This window comes from Sylvia atricapilla, chromosome 3, assembly GCF_009819655.1.
Source record: "Sylvia atricapilla isolate bSylAtr1 chromosome 3, bSylAtr1.pri, whole genome shotgun sequence".
NCBI classification, from domain to species: domain Eukaryota; kingdom Metazoa; phylum Chordata; class Aves; order Passeriformes; family Sylviidae; genus Sylvia; species Sylvia atricapilla.
The window spans coordinates 65,030,215-65,057,131 of NC_089142.1; the positions used below are offsets into that span (position 1 = coordinate 65,030,215).

At 38.0% G+C, this 26,917-nt stretch overlaps 1 protein-coding gene across 1 annotated transcript in view; it reads left to right on the forward strand.

Moving 5' to 3' along the window:
• The window catches only part of UTRN (utrophin), a 316,443-nt gene that overhangs the window by 70,313 nt on the left and 219,213 nt on the right, over positions 1-26,917 (forward strand). The window contains exons 19-38 of the mRNA XM_066315631.1: positions 809-1,044; positions 1,314-1,494; positions 4,105-4,250; positions 4,772-4,984; positions 8,781-8,894; positions 9,709-9,864; positions 10,725-10,895; positions 13,182-13,361; positions 14,858-14,992; positions 15,488-15,637; positions 17,015-17,176; positions 17,511-17,639; positions 18,068-18,241; positions 18,792-18,947; positions 20,304-20,474; positions 22,377-22,556; positions 24,215-24,343; positions 24,493-24,663; positions 25,206-25,355; positions 26,461-26,598. Of these exons, the coding sequence (XP_066171728.1) occupies positions 809-1,044; positions 1,314-1,494; positions 4,105-4,250; positions 4,772-4,984; positions 8,781-8,894; positions 9,709-9,864; positions 10,725-10,895; positions 13,182-13,361; positions 14,858-14,992; positions 15,488-15,637; positions 17,015-17,176; positions 17,511-17,639; positions 18,068-18,241; positions 18,792-18,947; positions 20,304-20,474; positions 22,377-22,556; positions 24,215-24,343; positions 24,493-24,663; positions 25,206-25,355; positions 26,461-26,598 (3,242 nt within the window). The remainder of the gene's footprint in view (positions 1-808; positions 1,045-1,313; positions 1,495-4,104; positions 4,251-4,771; positions 4,985-8,780; positions 8,895-9,708; positions 9,865-10,724; positions 10,896-13,181; positions 13,362-14,857; positions 14,993-15,487; positions 15,638-17,014; positions 17,177-17,510; positions 17,640-18,067; positions 18,242-18,791; positions 18,948-20,303; positions 20,475-22,376; positions 22,557-24,214; positions 24,344-24,492; positions 24,664-25,205; positions 25,356-26,460; positions 26,599-26,917) is intronic.

Below are 26,917 nucleotides of genomic sequence, written 5' to 3' on the forward strand. Positions count from 1 at the left end.
GGTTTATAAAATTTTATATGTTTCTTGTTTCAAACCCAAAGAGAAATCAATCCTCTCTTCCTCTTTCTTTTACAAGTGCTTTTAGCTGTGATAGGTCATGGTATGAAACCAGCATCTGTTAACCATAGTTGAAAAGCTGCTTTGTATCAGCAAAGAGTAAGGTCAAGAATTTTCTTTCTAATTGATTGTCATCTGGGATCTACAGAAAATAACCAATCTACAACACCTGGTTTTGTTAGAGTCTGATAGTATGTTCTGTCCAGCTTGGGCTCACAGCCTTTTTCCAGACCTAGGCCCAGCTACACCTGTGTGGAATAACACACAGCACTGGCACATTTGTGCCTGCATCCATTTCTGTCCTGGGACAGGTACAGGCTGTGCCATAATGGCAGGGACTGGTCCCTGTGCATGCTCCTCCCCTGTGGCTGCTGTGGTGTTGGTGTGCCCAGCCTTTGGCCAATGTGTTAGCACAGGGGTATCTATGGAGCAGGGTCATCAAGTGCTCTTGTAGAAGCTGGCTGGCTGCCCTGACCAGAGCTTTGGGCTCTGCTTGTGCTAGAGTGGGTCAGCAAAAAAAACCCTCCCTGTGTCTTTCCTCAAAATTAGAGTATCTCACTCATTTTACTAGACATATAAACCTGAAATGGTGCTAGCAATAAGTATAGATTTATAGATATTGGACTTGGAATCAGACCATTTTGTATAATAATGTGAAAGTGCACTTCTATTTGAAGAGAGGAAAGGTTAAATGGCTGTTAATGAAAATATGTTGCAGTTAATACAACAATAATTTTTATAATCTTTGTAGAGGGACTTCCTACAGTGGATATAAAGTCTGTGATGGAGAAAATTTTGTCGGGGTGGAAAGATGTGGTTCAAAATCTAGAAGAAGCGACCAGAAAGATAAAGTACCAGGACGATATAAATGCTTATTTAAAGGAAATGAATGAGCTTGAGAAAACTTTAATAGAGAAGGATGACTGGCTTAAAAATGACGCTTCTTCAGCATCCCAGTCCTCAGCAGTCCTGAAAGACTTATGTCAGGTAAGTCTGGCCAAACTTGTTAATTTTGATTGGAGGCTGTCAGAAGCACAGGATGCCTCAGAAGAACTTGGCCTTAGTCAGTAAGGTAACTCAATTGCTAAGGCATGCAGGGCACCTGATTGGACTGGAAGATTTTGGTATCTCTGTCACAGAAGTATTTTAGTGTTGTCACCCTAGTAATGTGGATGAGCTGTGCTGCAGTATTGTACTAAAATCTTTGTGTTTACAGGGCATATGTGAGTTTTGGGTTTGGTTTTTCTCTTTTACAGCAGCAGTTAACTCATCTTGTAAGCCTGAGTCCACAGCTGGAACATCTGAAAGCCACCTGCAAGACACTCACCTCTCAGCCAATGCCTCCAAATTTCATTCAGGAGAACTTGACTGGTTTTCTTGATCACTTCAAATTGACTCGTCAGAAACTAGAGGAACGTCACCAACAGCTGAAAAAGGGTAAATAAACATATATATGTTAGCATAAAGCCTCCTCCTTGGTTGTGTTTTGATTTTTTTTAAAAATTTGTTTTGAGCTAACTGAAACTTCATTGGATTCTGGTAGAGTTTTTTTAAGGTTTATGCTAGGCTTTGTGTCAAACTGACAAAATTATTTTATTTACCTGGAAGAATATGGCCTCCTCTGTGCACAGTTCAAAAATCTATCATTCCATGGTGTTTGAAATGATTACACAGGGATGCAAGTTTCTGAAACCTCATTTAACTACTTAGCAAGACATATTTAAGATGGATAATATAGCTCAGAAATATCTCTTTCTCTGGCACTTACAGAAATAAATGTTCTATAATGAAATTCTAGAAATGAAAAGTAGAAGATTAGGAGTACATTGTAAAATGAAAGTGTAGATGACAGTTTTTTTTCTTTTTCATAGCTTTGAGCACATTAATCATAATTCCTTTTGGAAATTTCATCTTTGAAGTGATTTGGAATCTGACTTGCTTTTCAGGCAGTTTCTACTTGGGTTGTTGTTGCATTAAAAATTTCATTATGAGCATTCAAACCAGTCATGCTGGTTCCTAGAGGATTTTAAATGTAGTCCATGAAATATGCAATTCTGGCAATACTTTACCGCTGAATAGCAACAGCACAGACCTGTAAGAGATTTTTTTTTTAGCTTAGTTTTTGTTTCAGAGGAATTTGAGGAAATGTTTTATTAACAGCCCCAAATGGAAGAGCATTAACACTCTATTCTGTGTGTAATAAAAATTACTGAATTGTTAGGCCAGCCATACAATGTGTTGCGCCAGGCCTGCATACTTCAATTATATCCATGCAGAAAACTGTGTGAATGAACTATCTGTCAGCCATGTTCATATTACAAAGGTATGTTTTCATTCCTACTGTGACAAGTTGTTATTTTATAGCTGTTTTGAGTTCATTTACTTGTGAGTAGTTTTACTGGTATTTTGTATTTTGGTAACTATATATCATGTAACAAGAAACCATTTTTTGTGTGTGTCACACATCACTTGAGGAGTTACTGGTATACTTGAACCAATCATTACCTGGTAGAAACACCATATATATCCTAGCACATTAAATTTGTCTTTGTGTCTTTTGAATGAGACAACCTGCTGAGAAATTATATTGCTGAAGAACAGAGGGAAATGTCAGTTCAGGGGTTTACCTGTTTATTTACAGTGTAATTTGAATTGCTGCCAGGTGAAAACTTCCAGAGCTATGTAACTGGTGGAAACAACTGCTGGTGTGACTTATAGTGTGACTTAGGCATTTGTGAACTTGGCAGGCTTTGACTGACAGAAGGCCAGCTCCTCTTATGCCCCTTCTTTTAACCTCTGAAAGTTCTCCCATGGAGTGCTACTCAGTCCCATCTCTCTGGTCATGTTTTAGATGGGAATTGATTCAATATTTTTGTTACTGGGAAACAATTTTAACTATTTTCTTCTCCTTTAGGATTTTGTGTAGTTTAGTGACAGTGCACCTATATGCTTTTTATTCACCCCCCCCCCCTTTAAATTGATCTGGCTTTTTGAGAAAAGGGATAACTCTGACTCTCTCAAAAATGTTGACTCATTTTTATAAATGGTGAGACAGTTCTGACAGTAAGCTGTTGAAAAGCTACCTGGTGAGTCACAACAAGGCTCAGATTAATTTTCACTTGTGGCAGTAACAAAATTGCTTAGGAATCCAGGGCCAGAAAATGTGCATACCACAGTACAGGACTTACAGGCAAAATCCTGTTTACTGTAGTTACTCTAATTGGTAGTTTTCGTTCTGAAACACCAGTGAGGTGCTGTCTCCTGCCTAGGATTCCACACAGGGCTGGACTGAACAAATTTTGTTATGTGATTGAAGATGGCAAGCAGATACTCCATCCAAACTTTAATTCCCTTTTAACTCTTCCTAGATGGTGCATCTGTTCTGGCAGCAGGCTGTAAGCTGCTATTTTTATGTATTTGTGTGGGTAATTATGTTAAAAAGATGTAAAAAAAGCAACCAAAACACAAGCCCACACTAGTATGTGTTTTATGTGTTTATATACATATATGCATACACACATTTATAAATACTAGACTATATAGTTGCTATATATAGTGTGTATATTTAATTTAATATGTAATGTTGGCTTTTATATTTGCTATACTATATTTTATATATATAGTGTCTGTATGTGTATTTGCAGATAAATAGTAGATATGTTAAAGCTTAAAAATGCAACATACTAAATTTGGGTGGTTTATATATGTTAAATAATATGGATTACTCATGATATAATAATATATAATTTAAATACTATTGATTCTATTATCCCGCCCACCCAAACAGATTTAGGTGCTTAAGTGTATAAAAAGAATTTCTGAAAATGGATTGAGTTTATAAAATTTTTGAGGTTGTAATTGCATATTTATTATTTTATTCTATATAGTAATATATTATTTAATATTTTTAAAGGAAGGACAGTGCTATCTGTTGAAGAGTTTTTTAGCTCTTAGAAAGTAGATTATATTCACATCTCCTATGATTTGTGTTGGAAGTACATTTCCTTACTTTGTGTTTTCTCCCTGTATTCTTTTGCACGGTACCAGAGGCAGAGAGGCAGCCGAGCCGGGAGTATGTGGAGTCCCTGCAGCAGCTGAAGGATGTGCTGGGTGAGCTGGAGGGCAAGCAGCACTCCATGCTGAGTGGCCTGAGTGAGCCCAGCAAGGTGGAGAGTGCCCTGAAGCAGGCAAAGGTAACTCTCCCCTTGTTACTGAAGGATGTTACTCCACAGCTGTCGCCGCGTGTTCTCCTGCCTTGTTTTCAATGGGGTAGCTAACACTGCTCAGAGGGGTGTCAGTGTGGAACCCACTTTTGGGGGTGGCTTGCTGGGTTATCAGGCTGCTGAGGGCTGGGAATCTCTGAGCCTGCAAGACTTCCCTGTGCCCCAGGGAGGGACATGGCCTCCCCAGGACAGAAGGCCAGGCATAGGCATGACTGTGATGTGGCTCAGGCAGAGGCAGCTCCCAGGGGAGGGAAAGGCAGATCCCAGCTCCTGGTTTTCCTTAGAACTGCACTTGGCAACAGAGGAGCAGGTTTTGCTGCTTAGGAGGTTGTTTGGACATCTCTGCTGTGTAACTACTGTAACTGGAGTATCACTCTTCACTGAGTCTGCTCTCTGAACAACGAAACTTTTGATGTACTTGTGCTTGTATGCAAGTGTGTATGCATTGTGTGGCTAATACTGGAAGGAGGCTTTTTTTTCCTTTGTTATAGACAGTTTGTGAGACACTGGAAGCCCAGAAGCCCAAGGTAGATAAACTTGCTGAAGAAACAAAGGCTTTGGAGAAGCATGTATCTTCGGACATAAAAAACACCTATATGCAAGAGTTTAAGGATGTACAGGGACGCTGGGACAAGTTAAAGCTCAAGATTTCCAAAGATGTTAAACTACTGGAGGAAATTATGCCCAAATTGAGAATATTTGAGGTAAAATGAGGGGGATTTTTTGGGGGCCTTGCATTACTCAGTTGCTTTAGAGGCCTTTCTTTCTCTGTGTTCCTGCAGGAGTCCAGATGAAACTGATTGAGAAGTGGAATGTTGATGATCCACTGGTCTTGCAGAGGCTGAAAGCATATGTAGTATATTTCTAGCGGTGTAGAAGTGGAATTCTATTAGGCCTAGCATATTATTTTGTCTTCTAACAGAAATACTTTTCACTTGAAACAAGTGTTTCTCTCTTTCCATAAGCAAAGGTTATGCTAAAGTCAAGGGTATGCCAGCTGTGCTGTTGATCCCAGTAGAGGCTGCTGATCTTCAGAGTGATTGGTATCAGATGCCCACTCATCTTAAAGTGTAATTCCATGCCTGCTACGGAAAACCTGCTCCTTCAAGTGGGGTTTTGGTGAACAGGAATGAAAAGGAGTACAAGTTCTGTACAAGGGAGTAAAGAAAATGCTTGGGTATAGTGACTTTTCCAATTCCAATCCTGGCCTCTGAAGTTACAGGAAGAACAGTTAAAAAATTAAGGTTACTCAGCCTTCTTACCTATTTTATGAATACATGCACATGCCTATGAAATCCTGCAAGACTGAAAACCCCACTGTTCTGAGAACAGAATTAGGTCCTGAGCAAGATGTTAGAAACTTTCCTGTTAGCTTAGAAGGAGGTACAGAAGCCAAAAAGGAAATCAGAGCAGAAGAAACAATGGAAGCAATTATTAAATAGCTGCTTTACTAATATTAAACTATTATTATAATTAACTGAAAATGAAAGAAATACCTACTGATGCTATCAGTTGAAATATGGGGCTTACATTGTTTTCTTAAGAGCTGTATTTTTAAGTACACAATTCCTGTTTTCTAAATGTTTTGTAAAGCTGTCAGTGTAAAGGCAGTTGTGTTATATTCTCTGATTTTTCGTTTGGTAGTTATCTATACAGAGATTTTTGTAGATAAATATAGATATGTCTGGAACAGGTTGAATAAAAATGCTGTGGACAACACTGGGCACACCAGGATGTAACTTGTACAGAAGGAAAGATTGGTATGGCAGCGTTGGTGTATGGTCCTGGTGCAGACACCAAACTGGAGACACAAGATTAGTTTGGAGAATGACTGAGCAGGATGTTCTTGGCTAACAGAGGAGTTGAAGCACCTGGCTGTTAAAGGGGGAAAAAAAATTATGTGGAGGAGGAAAAAAAGTGAATGTCAATGCTTGGTGGACATGTGGTTTATGTTCAACTGCATGCAAGTATTAGTTTATTTTTAAGGTTTCTTTTTTTCCTAAATCACCATTAAAAACTGGCGTTTTCCAAAAAGCACTCATCATATTTAGCATTTTGAAAAGAAGCAATGTAAATATTTTCATTTTAACAGTGAGCTGACAGGTGAACTGAGCATGTCAGTGGCAGATCTGCCTGTGAGTCCTACTGATTAGGTGGCTCTTTCATTATTTGTGATGTGACAGAGGCTCCCCCAAGCTGACAACGCATGCATTAGTGACGTGAACTGGGAGTAATGTTTTACTGGGAGACTGTAGTACTCATGTGATGAGAAGAGTAGACAAGGCCAAGGCTCATTTTATCAGTTTTGCATCTTGTTTTTTTCTAAGGAAATTTTTTTTAATCTTGTATTCTGTTATCATACCTCTAGTAATGTACGGCTTGCTGCATCTTTTATTATGTATCACTTTCAGATCTTTTAAATCTGCTGCATGGCTGTACCTCATGTAGTTTTTCTAGGAGTGAACAATTTAAGATTCAGCACATTTGATCTTTGTTCCTGCCAGGAATAAATGTCAAAAACTGACCCCGAAGAAGTGAAGCCATTATAAGGAAGACCTTATAGCAGCATTCCAGTACCTAAAGGGGACCTTCAAGGGAGCTAAGGGAAAACTTTTTGCGTGGGCTTGTAAGGATAGGACAAGGATAATAGGCTCTAAACAGAAAGAGGATAAGTTTAGATTGGGTATTAGGAAGAAATTCTTTACTGTGAGGGCAGTGAGACACTGGAACATGTTGTCCAGGGAAGCTGTGCATGCTTCATTCATGGAAGTGTCCAAGGCCCATTTGGATGGGGTCCAGTGGAAGATGACTCTGCCCATGGCTGGTGAGTTGGAACTGGATAATCTTTAAAATCCATTCCAACCCAAGCCATTCTATGATGAGAATGTTTTTGTCTAAATATTGTGAACTCTTGTACATCAACAGCCTGTACTGGTTATTTGACCACTGATAATTATTTACCTGTGTAGTGCAGGAGCATTTACTTAATTAAACTTTTGTAGACTTGGTTTGTGATTCAGCAAGTTATTTAAATGTGTGTCTATCTTTGAGTAATCCCATTTAATTCCCTTCAGCTACTTATGTAAATAGCTTATTGTAAGAGAGCTAAATTAGTTGTGTGCTAAAGTACTTTGTCAAAAGGTAGCCTTTATACATAGTTTTTTACATTGGGCCGTGGTTCACTGTTAAGCGTCCTAGGGTCTGTTTTTTGGAAAACGATTTTCAGGCTAATCATCTGCAGGAAATTCCCCCAAAATAGAAAAGGCATGAAGAAAATGTCATGACTTTCACCTCTAATGGTTGCATTGATCTAAAAATAAGCATGAACTTAGTCTAATGGGTTTTCATTAATGCAGACTTTTTTGAGAAACAGTGTGTAATGTATTGATCTTGAAAAAAACTGTTAGTGTAGGGTTTTTAAGAAAATGAAATGTATGCTTTCCTCCTCTGTTACATGCAAAATAGAAGGTGGAGCTGATAAGCTCTTCTATGATGATGATTGTGTCAGGATAAATAGATGCCATCTATGAAAAACTCCAACCAAATAGACAAAAAATATTGAGTTAAGGAAATCCAGCTATATTAATAAAAAAATGTCGACTGCGTAAGTTGATTGAACCAAGGGAAGGAAAATCCCTCTTTGTGCTCTGTGTTGGTTTTATTTGTAAGGATGATTTGGAACGTCCATGATTGCACAGGAAGGAGATGGCAGTGCCTTCTCTCTCCTTCCCTCCCTCCTTCACTTCCTACCTCATTGCAGGGTATAAGACAACTTCCAATGGTTATATCACATAATTCTGAAATTTGGGTGTGTGCTTACTTTTTTCCAGAAGAGTTGCTCTAGTGAGTACCGTACCTGCTATTGGCCTCAAACAGTTAGGCTATTTTTTTAATTTTAGTGGGTAATCTGATCCTCTGTGTTTTTTTCCTTCTACATGTGTCTCACTTATGCAAATGGCTTTCCCAGCATGGTTTCTACCTGAAAAGTACATTTAGCATTATCCACTCCTCTTTTACTCACCTATATCTTTATAGGGCCATCTCTTTTCCTTGGGAGTGCAGTTTTCAAACAAGTGTGGGAACAGTCATGCATTTTTTTAATCATAGTTTTTAGGCATATTTCCAACCTTCAGCCAATCCTTCATGTGAAGAGTAACTACATAATTCTTGAAGGCATGCTCTCCTCCTTACCTGATCTGTACTTCGGTGTGATAGATAGCCTGGAGCAATGCTGTGTTACTTAAACCATGCTCTGGTGGATGGAAGAATATCACTATTGTAAATTTAATATTCCTATAAATTTGGGAACAGAGAAATTTGGGATACCCCTCTTCTCCCAAACAAACCCAAAAATTAAACAAAAGTTGGTCTGCTTCGAATCCAAGACTATGCCAGCAGCTTGTAGAATACTCTTTGCAAGCTGCTAGAAGTGGAAATGCAGCAGCCATACAATCTTTATCACATCAATATGTCAACTGTTCCTTACTGTATTTGATTTAGACTGACTCAAAAGTTGTTCAGAAGTGGATGGATGGTGTGAAAGACTTTCTAAAGACAGAAAAGGCTGTTCAAGGGGATACTGAAGGACTTCAAAGGCAACTTGACCAGTGCACAGTGAGTTTTGATTTAATAAGCAGTCTTTTGAAATAACAAGTAGCATCTCTTCTTTTTTATTTTGCTTGTATTAAGTACTGTCTGTAGCACATTAAGAGCACCAGAAAAATTGTTTTATCTTTCTTCAGAGAAAGTTGGAGTTGGCGTCTTTTTTGCAGCTATAATATTTTGTGCTTTTCAAAGATCTTCACTGTAGTTACAAGTACCTATCTACAAGTTGGCATTACTTCTTCTATAAAAGGTTTATGTATTTTTCCCAATTTTTTGTGATTACGGAATTGAATCTGTGGGTGAAAAATGCCTTTTGCATGACATTTCCATGGATGGTGAAAGTAAGAAGCAAATAACTTTGGATGTCCTCAAGTTTAGAATTGTAGCCATCTTACAAGGAAGATTCTTGGCTAGTCAGTGGCACATAATGACCACAGTTATGTAGAATTTCATCTTATAGTAAGTAATTACAGTGTACCTTGAAATGTTTGTTTCTAGGAGAAGAATATAAATTAGGCGCACCAGAAATATTTAGTGCGTGTAATCTGCAAACTTGTGTTGTTTTGATGTTGATATTTGGCATATGAAAATGTTTATGCTGTGTGTGGCAAGCTTTGTACTTTGTTCTTTAGCGGCATAGTGCTGATGTTTTGAATCACTGAAGGATTATTTAAAGCAGTCTGGTATTGATCTGATCACAGTATTGATTGGCTCAAAAATTTTTTTCTGGAATAATTAAAGGTTGAAAAATTATTAATACTGTTATAAATTAATGTAATATGTTGCTGAAAAGCAATATTCATTTTCTCTGTTGTGTGTTGAGATGTTTATCAATGAAATGGAGACAATTGAACCATCACTGAAAGAGATGAAAGAAGTAGAAGCTGTTTTAAGAGCTCAGCCTGTTGCAAGCATAAATACTTGGACCAAGTCTAAGCTAGTAGACTGCCAGACTCAGTGGGAGAAGCTGAGCAAACAGGTGAGTTCTCAACATGTTGCAAGTGCTTGCTCATTACTATGGCACTGTGAGGATTATAAGAAGCTGAAACAGTGGGATGAGAATGTTTTACTTGTTTCACTGTCAGAGTGGCTGAAGTCCAACTTGAATACACATATTTCTTGGTACCTGACTGGAAGGAGCAAAATAAACTCTTTAATTGTTTGTAATTAAAAATTAATTTGTTCACTTTGCTTTATGCTGCTCTTTCTGGAGAGTGTGGGAGGAAAGTAACTTTTTGTTGTTGTTGTTTCTGAAGTCTGGAATATTATGCTGTCCCTGTATAATTTTTGCCTGTTTCCAAGCAGCTTTGAAAAATAAAAGGCTAATAATAGACTACCACTCAAGTATATTTGGTTGTTTGTTTTGGGTGGAAGCCGCCTGCTTTCTATAGAAGTATACTTTTGTTGCAATTGCTGATGAAAATCTGTGCTGGAGAACCTTGCTGTTAGTACAAAATCCAGAGTGACTGGCTTGTGGAAAGAAGTGAGACCTAAAGAGGTCTCAATTTTATTCTCAATGTAATATATAGCTAACTGTATGACATTTGTTATCAGAGGAGGATTTTACTTTGTCTGACTTTTTCCAGGGATTGTTACCAGTTTATGTTCAATGGAGAGGAAAAAAAAAAGTGATATTTCTCCTTCCTTCACTTTTAGACTTTGTTGATCTGCTAAAATGGGTTCATATGTTTGTGTCTGCATGTAAAAATGCTTTGTTAATTAAAAAGGCCTGAAGATGTTTTGGTAGTAGAGTGTTTTAACCAAGATTTTTCTCTTTTCTTATGTACAAGGACATTTAAGTAACAAAGCTGCTATTTCTTTATCCACCTTGGATTCTAGATCATTAGTCAGAAAAATCGCCTGTCTGAAAGTCAGGAAAAAGCTGTAAATCTGAAGAAGGATTTGGCAGAGATGCAAGAATGGATGACCCAAGCTGAAGAAGAATATTTGGAGAAAGACTTTGAATACAAGTCCCCCGAAGAGCTAGAGAATGCAGTAGAGGAAATGAAGGTCAGCAATGCCAGCTCATTGTAGAGGCCTGATTAAAGAGAAACAAAACTTCACAGTTTTGGGGGGGTTGACCTTTTATGGAATTATATTTGTGGAAAGGAGCTCAGGTTATGACAAGACTAGTGGTATTTTTCATCTTTGCTTCATGGAATTTTTGGTTTTTAAAGTGTAAACTATAAAAGCAGATGTTCTTTTTGGCCATGAGGAGTAGGGAGTTCATAATAAATAACAGCTTGCTCAGCTGTTGAGTCCAACTTCTTATGTATAGCATATGAAACATTAGAAGTACAGAAAATTTTTGCAGGAGATGAAAGTTGAGAAAGGTATAGTGTCATCTTTTATTTCTATCTAAATTAGTGGTTGTGAAAACGTTCTGCTTCTATCTCTTGGACTTCAGTTTCTTGTCCCCTAAATATTGTAACTCCACATTTAGAAAATCACTTTGACAGGTGTGTTGTAAGGTTATCATGTGTTCATCTCTTGCCAAGTGATTTTTTTAATATTGTGAGTTTGAAGAGATTCACAAGAATCAGTTAGTGATGTTGCTCCCTGCTTCTATAGTTTTGGGTCTGGTGGCCAAATAAATGGAGAGGAAGGAGATATTTTTATCTCATTATAATATTGTCAGTTAAACAGATAATTTTCTTGGCTATGTGTACAGAGCAAATAATTCTCTGCTTTTTAGTCTCAGAGTTCAGTCATTTCTTCATAAATGTTTTGACTTGTGTGTACACTTTTTAAATGAGTATCCACTTTACTGTTACTTGATGGACCATAAAAAAAATTATCCCTTACAAGTGCTTTGGTAAAGCCATTTGAAGTTTTGAATTGCCCTTTTTGAAGGGGTTTTCTGAAGCAGTCCTTAACAAGAGTTTTAATATATTCATGTCCTTTGAAGCCACTTGAGATCACATAGTCTGACAGCTGGCTGAACACAAGCCAAGGAAAGAAAGAGCCTTCTTTTCATTGGCAAATCTGTGAGACTTTTAGCACATTTACCTTTGTCAAATCCAGATTATATTATGTATATTATGACAGTTCTGTCAGTGAGCCCCTAAGCTTATTGTAACACTTACAATTCCCTTTCATTTGCAGTAACAATATTATCCTGGGACTACTTTCAAGACTGGGAAAGAGCGCTTTCTGGATTTGCCTCATTTTTGCATTTGCTTTTAAGTTTGCTGGTTCTGCTTTCATTTGAACAGAGAGTGGAACTCCTGCTGACATTAGGAGTTTAGATATAGGTTTAAGGAAGGTTTTAAGGAATAGGTTTAATATAAGGCTGGGTGGTTTTTAAAAATCCTGCCATAAAATATATTTCCAAAATTTTCTATTCTTTGCTCTTCTCTCAACTGACTTTTTTATTGCCTTACATTTAGAAGACATCTTGAAATATATGTTTAAGACATCTTGAAATAATGAAAATTATGCTAAATTCTATTATATAGTGCAATGCCTTATTTATTAGAGGTATTTCAACTGCATAAAACTGTTCTTGGAACCTGAAAAGAAAGATACTGAACAGTCTATTTCTGGAGGCTTTTATTTGTCTCAGCAGGGGAACTCAGACTGGCCTGCCTGATCTGTCTTCCAGCTATCCTTCTTCCTCAGTTCTGGCTAAGGCAAAATTTGACAAGTGATAATACAGTTTCTCCAGGCCTGTGTGCTGGGAGTTGTCCTGTACTTATCCCGTAAATGTGTTGCCAGGCTCCTCTGAGTGGAGTTAGATTGAAGGAATTCTTCTAGCTGTCCTTTTTGTGTGTTCCTCAAGCACACCCAGCAGCTGTGAGGGAGGTTCCAGCTTTGCAGTTGCACGTGTCCTGGGTAATTACATCATCTTTCCTGGGTAACTTTGGGAGATAGTTACTGAGCTCTGAGACTCATCATTTATGTAAATTCACCCTACCTTTCTCTTCCTGATATACTTGTTTTTAGCAAACATCTGGGGGTTTTTTTTCTATTGGTTATTTTGGTTTTTGTATTTGCATGATAGCATAGAAATAGCACTGAAATTAAATTTTTTTTTTGGTTTGAGTCATGAGGTTTTTTTAATGAACGAAGTGTAAATGGTAAATATATCTGTATGCTTAATAAAACAGGATCTTTCAACACTTGCTAACATGACCTGAATTCCATGCAAGTCAGTGCTGTCTTTTGTTGTGTTCAGGCCCAAGAAGTACACTGGCAGCAAGACCTCCAATGTGGAACTGCTGATTTTTGATTTGAGTGGTGAGTAGCTGAGTGTAAAACAATTGAAAGCTGATAGTGTAATACTTTTTTTGACAGAGAGCGAAGGAGGATGTGTTGCAGAAGGAGGTGAGGGTGAAGATTCTCAAAGACAACATCAACATGTTGGCCACCAAAGTGCCATCCAGTGGTCAGGACCTGGCAACTGAGTTGAATGTTGTGCTGGAGAACTACCAGCTGCTGTGTAATCGGATCCGGGGGAAATGCCACACTTTGGAGGTAAGAATGATAGCTTAGAAATATCTGTTCAATTCCTTTATTGACAGTCTGTATGAGGGTATCAAGTCTACCCTTAGTAAATTTGTAGATGACACCAAGTTGGGTGGGAGTATTCATCTGTTGCAGGGTAGGAAGGCTCTGCAAAGGAATCTGGATAATCTGTTTAGGTGGGGTGAAGCCAAGGGTGTGAGGTTCAAGAAGACCAAGTGCCAGGTGCTGCACTTGGGTGACAACAACCCCATGTAGTGCTACAGCCTGGGGAAAGAACAGCTAGAAGACATCCAATGTTGCTGATACACACCCACAGGATGTGAGTCAGCAGTGTGCCCTGGTGGCTGAGAATGACATCTTGGCATGTGTTAGAAACAGTGTGGCCAGCAGGACTGGGGTAAGGATTGTCCCTCTGTATGTACTTGGTGCTGTTGGGGCCATACCTTGAGTGCATTGTCCAGTTCTGGGCATCTCACTAAAGGGAGGACATCAGGGTGCTGAGAAAGGCAGCAAAGCTGGTTGGAAGGTCTGGAGCACAAGTGCTATGAGGAGCTCCTGAGGGACCTGGAAGTGTTTAGTGTGGAGAAAAGGAGGCTGAGGGGTGACCTTATTGCTCTTTACAACTACTTGAAAGGGAAGTGGGGTTTGGCCTCTTCTCTGAGACCAGTGACAGGATGAGAGGAAATGGCTTCAAGCTGCTCCAGAGGGGGTTTTAGGTTGGGCATTGGGAAGAATTTCTTCACAGAAGGAATGATTAAACATTGGAATGGGCTGCCCAGTAAGGTGCTGGAGTTACTGTCCCTGGAAGTGTTTAAGGCAAGAGTGGATGTGGCACTGAGTCTCATTGACCAGGTGGTTGATGTTTGGACTGAATAATCTCTCAGATCTTTTGCAACTTAAGCAATTCTGTGATTCTGTAAAATGGAGGCAGGTGGCACAAGGACACTGAAAACGTCTGAATACAGTAGCTTCAGCATAAATGCATTTTACTCCTTTCCAAGATTACTTTCCCTTGAGATGGAATCCATGAGACATCATCTAACTTTGTTTTTATAATTGTATTAGATGCTTCTGCAAATAAGTAAACTTGTCTCTCAGACCTGTTACTGATTGGCGTGTCTTCCAAAATGGCCAAAAAGAACTTAACAGAAATTAAAGGTTTAAATCCAATAATAACTAGAACATGAGATCACAGTCTGGGGTAGGGTGTGCATATCCTGACTTTCACAGAGGAGTGGATGCATTTTGTTACATTATTACATAGTTACGTATGTAAGTGTCTTTATTTAACAGGAGTTTGGAGACTACTATGCTCTTTTCTCTCTATCTTCCTGATAGAGCTGTGGGGTTTTTCTGTCTAGAATATACTGTATTGTGACATTTTTATTAATATTTTTTACTTGTCTCTTTTAGGTGGTTTTTTAGACACACATCTATAAGTTTCCCATAGGGTCTATGAGCTACGCCTGGCATTCTAATTTTTTTTTCTTTCCTGTTGCTCCTAGGAAGTGTGGTCCTGTTGGATTGAGCTGCTTCAGTATCTTGATTTAGAAACAGCTTGGCTAAACAATCTGGAAGAAAGGGTGCAAATGACAGGAAATCTGCCTGATAAATTGGATGCTGTCAATGATGCTCTTGAGGTATTATAATGATTCTATCAGATGAGTAATTTTGCAGATAGCTCTGCTTAAAAAAATAAAATTCTGCACTTCAGTAGCATACTGAAATGTGCTGAATATTCTGATTCTTCACATTAAATGAACATATTACTCTGAATTGGAAATGAATATTTGTAAGATCCTCCACCAAAAGTGGACTTTTACTGTATGTGATAGTGCCATACTTGGTACTGTGATAAAATTGTATGCTCTCTCCTGGCCTGTGTAAATGCGTTAATTCCTTCCAGTGCTATAGTAGTATGAAATTATGTGAGTAGGCAAAAAGTGCTGTGAAATTTGATTATCACCTCTGTGCTATAATGCCACATGCCATTATGAATTAAACCATATGTAATTTATGCTTTTAAAGCACTCTCAAGACAGTTGAAGTGTTAAACTTGTGTATACAACCAGATTTTCAGCTCTGAAAATATGGTAATGTTCTGCATCTTGACCTTTAAAACTTTCTCTAATTAGTCCCTGGAATCAGTCTTGCGTCACCCAGCTGATAACCGAACCCAGATTCGGGAACTTGGGCAGACGTTGATTGATGGAGGGATTCTCGACGACATCATCAGTGAAAAATTGGAAGCTTTCAATGCCCGCTATGAAGAATTGAGTCACTTGGTAAGAACTTGGGGTTGGGGCTGAAGTAGCCTGCATTTTTCAGTTCAAGTCTGAAATGATTCTTGTTAGCTGAATTCAAAGATGTCAGACTGCAATACAGGAAAAGAAAAAAATAGCGTCAGTGTTGTCAGCTGTTTTCAGTTAGTAAAAATGTCCAAAGAGCAAGATGCTTTTGTTTTTCATGACATGAGTCAAGTTTTGTTTTGCAAGCTTCCACTGCAACAATGCCCTGGTATTGTTCAGATCATTTTGACAAAAAGACGATTCCAAAATCAAGGAACAGCTCAATATTAGCAACTTAATATTGCCTTGCTACTGCTATAAATGCTAGTCATTTTCTCACTAACTGTAAAAATGAGGATCATAAGTGACATTTTCACTCTTAGAAATAGCTAGGAAGAAGTCATGCTGAAACAAAGAGCAGAAGGAAAACATTCTTCTCATTACTCCTCTATAAGGTTGTCCTCTTCCTCTTCTCCTACTTCAGTGTAGTCTTTTATAGATTTAATAACTAGAGGAAGACTAGCTGTATTGCAGGTAGCACAGGTTTGTAATTTGTGTTCTGTATCCTGGTAATGGTGGCCCCTGCCAAACTGTGGGATGGGAGTTACTTTGTGTCACTGATGAAAAAATGTAATCATAGATGGAATTTCAGTTCATCCTCATTACAATGAGCAGCATGAATGCAGTGCCCTCAACTGGGGACTATGTGCTGGCATTTAAGTTAGCATGGACTGCTGTTCTTCCTGTTACAACAGTATTGCCATATAAAAACCTGTTTGTTTTGGCAGCTACAGCATTGGCACCCTGGGCTTTTGGCAGCTCTCCACATCTGTGTCTGTGTGCACATGCACTGGTCTGTGCATGCATGTGCTGATAGTGAGGAATTTATGTTCCTGTTCAAGTAGTGACACTTCAGATGCTGTTAAAGGAACAGGCAATAAAGGGAAAAAACTGTGAACTTCTGTTTTGACAGTATAACCCAATGAGTTTATTGTTTTGAAAGAAAATGTGAATATTAACATATCAAGCAACAATGATCTGTGGTCTTGCAAAGTTCCTGTTTCCCATTGATTAGCTAGCTTTTGAGACTGGTATGGTTTTAACAGAATCCTTTCTTCCCGAGGTGGTAGGAGAGGTGTGTTTTACTATCTCATAAGTATCTAGCAGCAGAACTCTTTCTGTTCTACTGTTTGTCAGTTACTGATTCAGAAGCCACAGCAAACTTCCAAAATTGTTGCTTTCTAGGATTCTTTTTAGCCAGTCCTCCAAGTATAGGATTTTTTTTTTACTCTCTTCCACCTTGTTTTGAGGATGTCTACTATAATTTGTATTGAATTACTGCTGTGTCTTGTCTTGCTTTTTTGTCTTGCTCAGGCGGTGAGCCGACAGATCTCCTTGGAACAACAGCTTCAGACCATGCGAGAAACAGACCACATGCTGCAGGTCTTGCAGGAAAGTTTAGGTGATCTGGATAGACAGCTGACATCTTACCTGACTGATAGGATAGATGCCTTTCAGCTGCCTCAGGAGGCCCAGGTATTTCTGTATAGCTCTTCACTACAAAACTTTTGGAAATGTTTGATGATAGTGCTTAGTCTAGACTTAGTAATGAATTTCACTCCTATGCTGATACACTAGGTGTTATATTTTCTAATCTGGAGTGTTTTCTTTTTTTAAGAAGGCTGTATTGAATAACAGCAGCTTTCAATTTAGCAAGTTGTCAACAAAGGCAGAATATTTAAAATAAACCTGGTGATGTTTAAGTTTTACAGAATAGATTTACTTCTGGTGGGTGCTAAGAAAGCTCCCTTTCCTCTCTCTGCAAGCAATTTTGTGATGTGTTTTTTTTCCTACTTCTGTGACATGGCAGAAAATTCAAGCTGAAATTGCAGCTCATGAATCCACCTTAGAGGAGCTGAAGAAAAGTGCTCGCTCTTTCCCTCCTGCTTCTCCTGAATGCAGGTCTCCCCGTGGTGGAACTCAGCTGGATGCTTTGCAGGTAAAGACATGAGTCACCCTTACACACTGCTGTGTCAGCCTGTAAATTGTTTGATGCAGTCAGCTGAACCTCAGAAGAAAACAGCATGTGCTTTTATGCTTTCATAAGGAAACAAACAGCCCTAGATGAATTGAACAATAAAGCTTAAATTTCACAAATGTCATGGGATAAATGCTGAACGTTAGCACGTCTCTGTACTTGAGTGGAATGGGTATTTTCAAAGTGTATGATACAGATTTCCATCTCTCTTGCACCTTGGGTAGAGATTAGGAATGGCAACATTATTTGCCAAGCCAAAATTCCATATATATTGATTCATGGTGACATGATGGGGTTCTAATCTGTGGTGTGAGATGCTTTAAAGGTGATTTTTTGAAGTGCAGATACTAATTTAAAATAATCTTTCAATGTAATATTCATTAAAACAGAGAAAGCTCCGTGAGGTATGTACGAAGTATCAGCTTTTCCAGAAACCAGCCAATTTTGAGCAGCGCATGTTAGATTGCAAACGGGTGTTGGACGGTGTAAAAGCAGAACTTCACGTCTTGGATGTGAAGGATACTGACCCGGATGTAATCCAAGCTCACTTGGAGAAGTGCATGGTATGTATACAATGTTCATGACTCATGCTTGGGGGTGCTTCCTTTTCGTGTTCTTGTAGCTTAAACTCTCTGCTGAGGAAATTTTGCTTAAAGTCTTCATGAAACTATTGCAGCTCATTGGGAGATGCTAACAGAGCACTTTATAACTAAACCCCTTGTATTCTTGTGGGGCATAAAAGTAGTGAGCTGTTGATCGTAGGTGGAACAGCTGTGTTTTTATAAACTCCCTTCCCTGGTTCATCCTTATGTTCTGGAGAAGCATCACCGTCATTAGTATTTGAACAAAACAAATACTGTGCATAAGATGAAGTACAGATCACAATGTTAGCCTTGGAGTAAACACTGTTAAATTATTGATCTTATTCATTGTTGAAAATACAAGCTAGAATAAACTATAGAATGTGAGGAGTTTGGAATCTTCTTGTCAGATATTGCTATTAATTTGTAAATCAGAGTTTAAGTGCAGTTTGAAGTTAAGGTACTTAGAGGAAGCAGAGTCAGAAAACCTGCACTACAAATTGATCACCAATTAAAATATTTGCACTTTTAGAAACTCTATAAGACCCTCAGTGAGGTGAAACTGGAAGTTGAAACTGTCATCAAGACAGGAAGGCAAATTGTGCAGAAACAACAGACAGATAATCCCAAAGGGATGGATGAACAACTGACAGCACTGAAATTTCTTTACAATGACTTGGGGGCACAGGTAAGAAAAATAAATAAATGTATGAATGTTTGTCTGTATGTGATTTCTCTTCTTTGTTGTTAGATGGTGTTTGAAGTTTGATTCTAAAGCTAATAGTATGTAGGCTAGTTGGTGCATCCAGGAGCAATCAGGTGAGAGATTAAAGATTACACATACCTCCGTGGAGGAGAGGTAGCCTTGAAGAAAGGAAGGTTCACAGAGTTTTGATTGCCCTGGCAAAGCATTCATTGAAGTCCTTTAAGATAATTTATGGTCAGATTGACTCACATTTCTCACATGACAATCTGAGGTTTTTTGGGTGTCATGATGGTTTTGAATTTTAGTCCATCTAAATGGCTGCTCTGTGTGAAATAGAAAGTGCAGGCAAATCTGTTTTTCCCATGAACTGTATTAAATATTGCATAATTTTCTTATTAGTTGAATATTTACTTGTCCAAGAGAAGTGTTTAAAAATGGTTAAACCCTTATAGGAATGTTTGGACTCTCTACTTAAACTAAGATGGAATCCCAAGGATTTATGTCTGTTGAGTGCTCCATGAATTAAGCTGGGGGTAAAGGGTCAGATTACAGTGCTGGAATATCTTGAGATGGGTCCCAGGAAAGATTTTGCAGTTATAAAGTTGAGAACATCCAAGAAGCTGTGGATTCTAGAAGGGGCACGTAGGCAAGAGATTAGGAAAGAATAGAAAGGCAGTTACTTGCAGTATAATGTTATGATTTTTTCTTTCTGAGCAGAGAACAGAGCACAATTTTTTTAAATGTCAATTGATTCTGACTATGATGCTTGGAGTTCTTCTCAAGTCTGTGTTAAATTTGACCAGTTATATAATTGTATAACTGGTGTGAAATACAGATTATTTTACTGCAGCAACAGCAAATTTCATATTAATTTTGCTGATGTGTTTTTAAGGGCAGACTAGATTTTTAGTGAAATTTTTCTTTACAGCTTTCTGCTAGCAGGCCTTACAAATTACTAGGAGGAATTGAATTTTACCTTTGTGAGTGACTGACTGGATTCTATGATCCTTTGAGTTTCAGCTAAAGGATCAAAATAAAGTGATAAACATCAGTTTGGGGATTGCTGGCTAAAATAAATCAATAAATCAATATGCAGGTTTCTTTATCTCCTTTAGGTGTATCTAAATTTGAAGTTATTTGTATATATTCTGTGTTGTATAGTAAGATACAGATGCTTATAAATTTTACTTTTAGAGTCCTTCCTAAAAGCAAGACAGTTTTAAGATGAAATGATTGTATATATTTAGGTGGATATTTTAGCTGGCTAGCACTTTTGTGTTTGCTGTCTCTTAAAATCTAATTTTGTTTTCTTCCCTCTTAATTTTTTTTTTTTTGTAGGTGACAGAAGGAAAACAAGACCTCGAAAGAGCAACCCAGCTGGCACGCAAAATGAGGAAGGAGTCTGCCTCACTGTCAGAGTGGCTGGCTACCACTGAAGCTGACCTCGTGCAGAAGTCCGCTTCAGAGAGCTTGCTTTCTGATCTAGATTCAGAAATTGCTTGGGCCAAAGTAAGCATGCTTACCAAATATTTGTAGAAAAAAATTTGTGACATTATGGCAATACTATGTATAAGTGGCTGTGAATTTAAATTCCTGTAACTTGTTTCTAAATTTCCCACATCCTGAAATTTTGGTGGAATCAATAGTTTATGTTCAGTACCTTACTGGGTTTGATCAGTTTCATCTTAGACAACTTGCATCAAGCTTAAATGGCCAGTGAAATATTTAAGATATTTCTACATATTTGGTACTAATAGGTATTTAATACTTACTGTATCTCTTACACATTTCACAAGTATAATATTCTTAAAATTATCAGCAAACACAATTGTGGACTCAATCAAGTATTTTACTTGTAGAGCAAACTAAAAGTGCATTGAATGAAAAGTGCATTCAATGAAAAATTGAGTTCGTAACTTTTCTTTTAAACAGTTTTGTCTTCAAAACTGTGATTTTGCAAAATAAGGCTACTGTAATTCCTTATTTTCTTTCACATACAAGTTGAAACTTTTAATTGAAACAGGCAAATGCGTTAGTTACTTTCTTCAGAGTAATTATATTTTCTCATATATATTTTCAAAATTTGGATATTACTAGGAGTCAACAAGGGTCAGTTGATACAGTTCAGCAATATTGAACTTTCCAGTTTTTGTTTTCTGTCACCTCTTACCTCTGGAATGGGTCTGTCTGCAGTCTTAAAACTTGAAAGCTCACCAAATTGTGCACTCATCTAATATAACCTGTTCTCACGTGTTTCAATTAGCAATTATTAGTACTATGGTTTTGCTGTGGCCGTGTCCCCAAGATTCCTCTCCAAACAAACTTTTGAATCCTAATTGGAAGTATACGTACCATACATTTGTAAGCCATGCAGGTAATGACACTTATGCTGCACCACCAGGAGGACAAGTCCTTTATGTTGCATACAGAGTTGTCCTTTCTGTTTTGAAGTTTTCCGGAGGCAATTTTAAAATGTAGTAACTTGAGTATTTGTTTCTGTTTCTAAGGTAATAAGTTATGATAAAATAATAAGTTACTTCATAGATAATATGTTCAAGGAGCTCCAGACACTGGCTGTGATGAAGTGCATTCTTCACCACATTGTACACTGACATCAAAGAGCCTTCTAAGCAAGCAGATATCATCAGTAATGATTGGTGATCTTGTATGGCAAGAGGTCTGTTTTCCACATGGAAACAGTGTGCTGATATTCAAGAGATGACATATTATTTAATTTGCATGTCAGTATGCCTATGTTCAAAAAAGGTGTGTTTTTTTAGATTAAAAAACTATTTAAAAGCAGAGATGACTTGGAAAACGAGTAGAGCTAAAGATACACATATTTATGTATCTCTTTATAGATAATATAACAGTAGGGCTTCTGTAATATGGAGCCACTGAATTGAACATCTGCAGTAATGGGTTGTGATGGTTCTCAAAAAATGTTAAGCATTGGCCTAAGCAATGCTTAGGTTAAGCAATGTTTCTCATTGTTGCCAACTGTAAAACTACTTTAATAGGAGAAGATATAGAGGAATCCAGAATGTCTCTTGAAATTTGTTTTCTGCTTTACAATGCAGAAAAGAACCTTGTAAAACTGGACTTGCAATGTAGTGTGATGCATTTGCTTTACCTAAATAGTGAAAAGAAACAGTGAAGACAGTGTAAGACAACAAACCAAAGGAGTCCGTCCCTTAGTTGTTCAGAACAATTTATATGCATTGTGTTCTCATTCTTAAAAAATGAGATCACTGTCTACAGAGAGTGACTGTAAACAGAAGGCAATTATACTTGGTTTAATTCTTTCCAAAAGTAGAAGATCATCTACATATATTTGTTTCCTGTAGAGGCAAAAATCTTCCTCTCCTGTGTTTGGAAGCATTGCAGTGTTAATGGCTGAACTTGTTTCAGAATGTGCTGAGAGAGCTGGAGAGGAGGAAGGCTGATCTGAAGAGCATCACAGAAAGTTGCACTGCACTCCAGTCTCTGGTGGAAGGGAGTGAGACTGTCCTGGAGGAGAAGCTGTGTGTCCTCAATGCTGGCTGGAGCAGAGTTCGAACCTGGACTGAGGACTGGTGTGACACCTTGTTGGTAAGTTGCATGTGTGAGAAATATTCAGGGTAGCTCTCCTTCCACCCTTTGGAGCAGTTGGAGTTTTCACTTGTCTCACTTTACTGTAAATTGAGGCTTCCATGATGCCTCATGGACTTAAAAGAATGTGGAATGGTTATCTATTTATGCTGTAGATGGAGAGGTAAGTCATGAGGTGGTATGCAAAGAGCAAGATGGGAAACTGGGCTGCTGCATATGCTGGTCTTTATTCAGCCTGAATATTCAGCCTCTGTGCTGGCTCCAACGTGAACAGGGTGGGTTTGTGTTGATAGATTTCCTTGGGGCCCAGATGATGGCTGTTTCCTGGACAATGACTTTGTAGTGGTGTTCAGAAAAGCACTTGTGACTCTGTCAGCCTATTGCTCTTTTGGCCAGACCATAACTACAAGTGTTTGAGTATGGCAACAGCATCTGTTTGGCTCATTAAATGATAGCCTGAACATATTATACAGCTAAAGCTGCTAATTAAGCTAAATGGACATGAAACAGTCTACAACTGATACTAGTATAAGACTGATGTTTTTATATAAATATTTTGGTGTTGTTTAACTAGTTATGACAATCAACCCATATGAGGGACTTCTAAAGGTGGAAGTTGTGGAAATTTTAGTGTATACACGGGTGGTGAGCCCTGTGCCTCATGTCCAATGCCTGTTGCAAGTGACAGTGTTTTTGTAATCCAATCCCATGTTAGGAGTAGTCAGTAGCTTATGTGTAAATGCTGTAAGAATGATCCATAACTAAATACTTCTACATTCTCTTCATATCTGCTGACAAGGATTGTCTATGCTTTCTCTATCAGCATTAAGAAACTAATAGCTACATGTCGCAAAACAATAATTCATCCTTACAAAGCACATTCATAGGCTTTGTCTCTTTTCTCTCTTCCCTTTGTCTTATTATTCTAAAAGAGCGAGTCTGTCTACCTTTTCGTTTTGGTGAAAGGTTTAAGTAGATTGGTAATTTGCTGAATCTGATAGACAAAATAGTGTTACATCTGTCTGGGGTACCTAATGTTACAATTTCTGACTGCATGTGAAAGCAGACCTAATGAACACATCTACAGTTTTGTGACTCTTCTTAAGAGGAGGAAACATTTTAATGTCATCAGTAAAATATCAAAACTTGATTGCTATAATTTGTAAGTTTGACATAATCCCTTTCCAATTAAAAAAACACCAACAACCACACATAGTGCATACTGTTGTACCTGCTAGTGCTGATAGAAAAAATTGTGGCATTTTTGGTTGACAGATATTATGATCTGGCTGTAATGTTGTAATACATTGTCTATCTTCAGTTTTATGAACTGCCTCAGCTACTTCTATTTCCCTTTCTGTGAATTAGAAATTATATTATCAAAGAGTCAAGAATGAAAATTGAATTTTTGTAAATACTGTTGAAGATGAAAGGTACAATCAAATTTTTAGTGTTTCATTCCAAAGTGTGTCCATAGCACTATTTTATTAATCACCCTTTTACTCATAAGATTTTGACAGAGTTGATTATTTGATGGGTTTTTTGAGTTTGTGGGAGATTTTTGGTGTGCAGTGTTTTTTTGTTTGTTTGTTTTGGATTTTTTTTTGTTGGAGTTTTAGAAGTTTCTCGCATTTATAAATTTTTTCATCTTTTTCCAGAATCATCAGGGCCAGCTGGAAATTTTTGACGAAAATGTCGCCCACATAAGTACTTGGTTGTATCAGGCTGAAGCCTTACTTGATGAAATTGAGAAAAAGTCAGCCAGCCAAAAGGAGGAAACTGTGAAGGTAAGAAATGCTGTGTCATCTTTCAAAATATTACCAGTCAATTAATGGATTCTGAATAATGTCAGATTTGCTTCCTGTTTAGTTTTAGATGTTTTATTTTTCTCTCCTTGCCTAGGAGATAATAATTTCCATTTTCTTTCACTTCTTAGCGTTTAACATCTGAATTAGACGATGTCAGTCTCCGAGTGGATAACGTGCGTGACCAGGCTGTCATCTTAATGAATGGCCGGGGCGTGTCCTGCCGGGAACTTGTTGAACCCAAACTGGCAGAACTCAACCGTAATTTTGAGAAGGTCTCTCAGCACATCAAAAGTTCCAAGGTGAGGATGAACAAGCCCTAGAGCTTGCTTTGGAGGTCTGTGCCAAGAAGATGGCAATGGCTGTAGTGGATAGATTACTATGTCACTATGTGTGTTTATTAGAACAGCACTTCAGTGGTTTTGAGTTCTCTTCTAAGTGTAGGTATTTATGTGTAAAAAACAGACTGATTTTTAGGCCAGCTGCTTTTTTAACCTGAGTGACAGGTGATGACTTGTGTTTCATGGGAAAACTTACAAACAACTGTCCAGAAAATTGTATATATTGCAGTACATATTTGTGAGCTACAAAACAATACCATAAGCTAATGTGACTGGAGATTTTTCATTTATTTTGAGAACAAAAAACTCGGATCCAAGTTTGAAGGTAGAAACTTGGTAATAACTACCAAGTGTGTTCAAGCTATCTTTCAAATCAAATAACTCTTACAATTCTGATTTATACTGATATCTAACGGTCCTGCAAACTGATATACCTGTTTATGGGGGGTTGTGTGGGGCAGCTGAGACTTTCAGCTTGACCAACGTTTTATTTTGCTTGGCAGATGCTTGTTGGACAAGAACGACTTCCTGTCATGTCAGAGCCCTGTGAAGCTAGAGTGGCATTTCTAGACCTGGACAAATTTGAAAGTGACATACAGAATATGTTAAAAGTTGTGGAAAAGCACCTGGAGTTGAGCGGGGAAGATGAAAAGGTTTGTGAGCAATGGAACAAATATTGACTAAATAACTTTCTATTTTGTCCCCAGGTTGCATTGCTCCAGACTTTGAGGAGGAATTCTCAGAAAATGTCTTTAGGTTAGTTTAGAAAAGGAAGGGAACTACTAGGTTGTTGGATACCCTACCCAATTTTCTAATACTTTTCCCATGGCTCTTGCCTCTTGGCTGTTGTGATGAGAGTAACTAATCATACTTGAGTTGGTATTTTCGTCATGATTTTATAGAATACAGACGGTGAACTCTGACCTTTGTTTATCTGTCTTCTTTCTCCTACTCAAAGTAGCTCTTTGTAAGGAATCCTTTCTGTATTTGAATGATGTTTGAATGAGGTTCAGACTTAAACTGGTATGATAAAGTGAATCACAGCGCATAGGCCAGGTCAGAGGATGCTTGCAAGGTAAGGTGCAAGTAAATCTTGTAATCTGGCTCTATGTTGAAAGACCAAAGTTTATCTTCTAGATTTTTATCTAGACTCTGCTATTCACCCATATAAAACTGCCATAGTTTTGTTAGCATCTTGTCCCTTGTAGCCTTGCTGCCTACTAAATCGGACAAATTCCTGTCAGGTCACTCTATCTGCCTTCCTTTTCAGTAGCTCAAATACTATAAACTGAGCTGGAAAGCTGGACATGAGTCTATGGAAAATGCCATGTATGTTACAGAATACAAGTTTTAAAGGATTTCTATAGAAGGGACTATTGTTCTAGAACATAGCCAGCCTTTTATACTGGTTTTATATTTATTGAATTTTTTGTTTTGTGCTGTTGTGCTCTGAGCTTGCTTGTTATTGTCAATGAATGTCTAAAATAGAAGTGGCACTAAAGTCATAATAGCCTATTGATGTGACTGCATACTGTTGGCTCATTAAATTTCCTTCAGTACGTCTCTTGATAAAAAGTTTATGGAATGAGCAAGTTGGATTTTATGACTTGGTAGTTGTAGAAGAGAATCTCTGCTTGAATTTGTGTGGTTCCCATTTGGATAATAAGACAAAAGCTTGGTACAATTGCTGTTAATATCTGAGCAGCTAATGTTTCTAAAATTAATTTCTGTAGATAATAGAGATTTGTGTAATTTTAGCTGGATCAAGAAAGAGCTCAGATTGAAGAAGTTCTGCAGAGAGGAGGGGAGTTGCTCCAGCAGCCTATGGAGGACCACAGGAGAGAGAAGATCCGCCTACAGTTGTTGCTTCTGCAGAAAAAATACAACAGTGTGCAGGTACAGTTATGATAGTTACTACTGTTTGTTTATCAATTTTCCCTTTGGTATTCCACTTACAACCTGTAATCCATATCTTATAACTTGTGACTTTTTCAGCATATGTGCTTCTCTGGAAGAGAGTTAAATGTATGTATACACAATCTGACACTCTGAATCTTTGCAATTCCAAAATATGAATTTTCCCATTTCTAGGTTTTAGGGGAATGGTTATGATTTTTAAAGTCTTTTTCACAGCGGGCCACCCTGTGTATTTACCCAGATAGGTGCATTGAGTTGGGCATTTGCTCCACCTGTCTTTGCTGGCCCTTGAACTGAG